The sequence below is a fragment of the Octopus bimaculoides genome, chromosome 22, assembly GCF_001194135.2.
Source record: "Octopus bimaculoides isolate UCB-OBI-ISO-001 chromosome 22, ASM119413v2, whole genome shotgun sequence".
NCBI classification, from domain to species: domain Eukaryota; kingdom Metazoa; phylum Mollusca; class Cephalopoda; order Octopoda; family Octopodidae; genus Octopus; species Octopus bimaculoides.
The window spans coordinates 17,595,252-17,598,400 of NC_069002.1; the positions used below are offsets into that span (position 1 = coordinate 17,595,252).

The 3,149-nt window shown below is 36.5% G+C and overlaps 2 protein-coding genes across 4 annotated transcripts in view; both read right to left on the bottom strand.

The window, feature by feature from the left end:
• LOC106874286 (toll-interacting protein) overlaps positions 1 to 3,149 on the bottom strand; it is a 271,164-nt gene that overhangs the window by 126,612 nt on the left and 141,403 nt on the right. The window lies entirely within an intron of this gene.
• LOC106874287 (EF-hand calcium-binding domain-containing protein 6) overlaps positions 1 to 3,149 on the bottom strand; it is a 300,872-nt gene that overhangs the window by 64,966 nt on the left and 232,757 nt on the right. For all 3 annotated transcript variants that reach the window (XM_052975711.1, XM_052975710.1, XM_052975709.1), the window contains exon 18: positions 1,463 to 1,620. In XM_052975711.1, coding sequence (XP_052831671.1) covers positions 1,463 to 1,620 — 158 coding nt within the window. The remainder of the gene's footprint in view (positions 1 to 1,462; positions 1,621 to 3,149) is intronic.

Below are 3,149 nucleotides of genomic sequence, written 5' to 3' on the forward strand. Positions count from 1 at the left end.
ATATATATATATAAATGTTTGTGTATCCATATTTGTCCCCCACCACCATTGCTTGACAACCGATGTTGGTGTGTTTACATCCCTCTAACTTAGCAGTTCAGCAAAAGAGACTGATAGAATAAGTACTAAGCTTACAAAGAATAAATACTGGGGGTAAATTTGTTTGACAAAAGGCAGTGCTCCAGCATGGCCACAGTCAAATAACTGAAACAAGTAAAAGAATAAAAGAATACACACACACACACGTACTGGCAGTAGCTCTTCCTCATTCCAGAGTATTTCTTTCTTCTTCATCTGTACTTTTTCATTTATGTTGGTGCCTCTGATGGCTGTCAAGACTGATTTTTGCATGGAACAATAAATAGTTCACAGAGGTCACATCTGATGCTTGATAGAAGCATTGGCTGGAGTTGGTAGGTCTTTCATCATAACCATTTATTTTCTTCAAGTCCTTGATGGTGTTTTTCAAAGTGTTCAATGCCTATCTTGATGATATGATGCCACACTGCTCTGTCTTCTCAGGATAGATTTAAGGTCAGTATTAATGCTCTTCATCGTCTGTTTCAGTTGGTTTTTGTAGTGTTGCATGGGACGCCTGCATGATCTCTTGCCAGGACCGAGTCTGTTGTGGAGGATTTGATGTGGCGTGCTAATACTCTTCATGCAATGAACATAACCTGACCAACTGAGGCAATATTTGATGATGATAAGGTGGTGAGCTGTCAGAAACGTGAGCACACCAGGTGAAATGCTTAGTGGTATTTCGTCTGTCTTTATATTCTGAGTTGAAATTCTGCCGAGGTCGACTTTGCCTTTCATCTTTTTGGGGGTTGATAAATTAAGTACCAGTTGCATACTGCGGTCAATCTAATTGAATGGCCCCCTCCCCAAAAATTTCGGGGTTTGTGCCTAGAGTAGAAAAGAATATTTGATGATGATGATGATAGCCTCAATACCGTTCATGCATACATACATGCAAACATAGTTACAAACATACATTCATACATATAGACACATACATACATGAATACATACATACATACACATATACACACATACATACATGAATACATACATACATACACATACATACATGAATACATACATACATGAATAATATACATTCATACATACACATATACACACATATATACATGAATACATACATGAATATATACAAACATATAAACATACAAACAGGCATACATGTATGTATGTGCATGCATGTGTATGTGTGTGTGTATACATCTGCTTTTTCTATACAGGCATGAGTTGAATGAGACTTTTCGAAGCCAGATGTACTTTGTGGTACCAACTTTTTTTTGTTTTCAAGTAAGGTGTTTATTCCATTGTCTATGCAAGACATAAATGTCACCACTACCTAAGAGATATGAATAAATATAAAGACATTAAGAAATCACATGAATGCACATGCACACACTTATTAATCGTTCATACTAACCTTTTAAAATGTGAGTCACCCAAAGGGAAGACCATCGAGTCCAGAATATTTTTCAAAGAGTTCAGATTTACTTGATTCCGGTTACTACATTCAGCATCAATTTGACTCAGAAACTTGGCTTGCTGTTCGTTAAGAATATTTTTCAGAATCTCTTCAACCTTAAAAAGAAAATTTCAGGATAAATGTAAATAAATCAAAGCTCATGTCAATTTATTAAGCATTAACACGTTCATTAAAATATTCCTATATAAATGCACTACATTTGTTTAATTTGATTCTGAAAATGAAAAATTTACTAAAATAACTTTGTCATTATTAAGCTAATGCTTGGAACATAAACCAATATATAATTTTGATCAATTTCAATCACTTTAAAATAGAAAGTTTGTATAATCCATATAATGAATGGGTCAAGGCAGATTGGTATCAAAATGTTTAAGTCACTTGGTTATTAGACGCATACATTTATTCTTTTATTCTTTTACTGGCTTCAGTGAGTGAGACAATGTTAATGCTGGGGTGTCTCCTTTAAGGATACTATTGATAGTATCTACCACAGTAGTTTACAGGGATATATTTTATCAACCTCAGAAAGATAGAAAGTGCACCAGTGTGTGATCTGAGTTCAGATTGTAATGAGAGGTAAACAATTCCAAGAATAACATGGAAAAGTGGTCATTATGATGATATCCTTTGAGAGGGGAGGAGGATCAGCGGAGGGGATCTTGTGCCAGATGAGGAAAGGTTAGAATGTGATAGAGAGACAGAAACCGGTGTTTTGCTGCAGAGAGAGAGAGAGAGAGAAGAAGAAGAAAGCAAGAGTGCAAGAGAGAGGAGCAGGAAAGAGATGGTGGCAAAGTGCCATGGCATATTCACAAAGAATGGGGATCAGAACATAAATGGGATGGAAGAGTAACGGAAGAGAGAGTTAGATGGTGGCAAGTGCCAATACATACCCTCAAAGTACAAAGGTCATAATATAAGAGGCAGGGTATTGCCATAAGCTTACTCAATGCATCTGTAGCAGACTTCCCAAGTTTAACACAAAATTTCACACTGGCTCTTTGTTCCTGTCCATGACAAAATTGCAGGCAACAGCATACACCTGATCACAAAAGCACACATTTCACAACTTGCAAAGTAAACACAGCAATGTCATGCAGCACACTGCCTCATGAAGGTCACTGCTAGCTCTCACTATACATGTATCTGTGTGTTGCCATCTGTTGGTGCACTTCAGAACTAGTCCAGGAACTTTTTGATACCACCTCATACACTGGACTCTCCATACAGTACAGTGAATAGCATTTGTAACACCAGGCACCCTAGAATCTCAACATTGCATATCTTCACCATGTCATCATTTTTATATATCTATATATATAAAAATGAGAATGTGTGTGTCTGTCTGTCTGTCTGTCTGTGTGAATCCCTAAAACTCGAGAACTACGCAACCAGTTTCATTCAAATTTTACACATGCCTTACTTAGGGTTCCAGTTGTGTTTTAGTCAAAAAAAATTATTAACTTCTTGCAGAGTTCGAGCACACGGCAACATAATATCTCCTCCACTATTTAAGTATTACGTGTCAAAAGTGAAACAAAAACACTCATGTCAAATACTTTCACTTTAAAAATGAAACTATTCCACTAACTGAAACAATCACATTTCGATACTGTAGTGACAG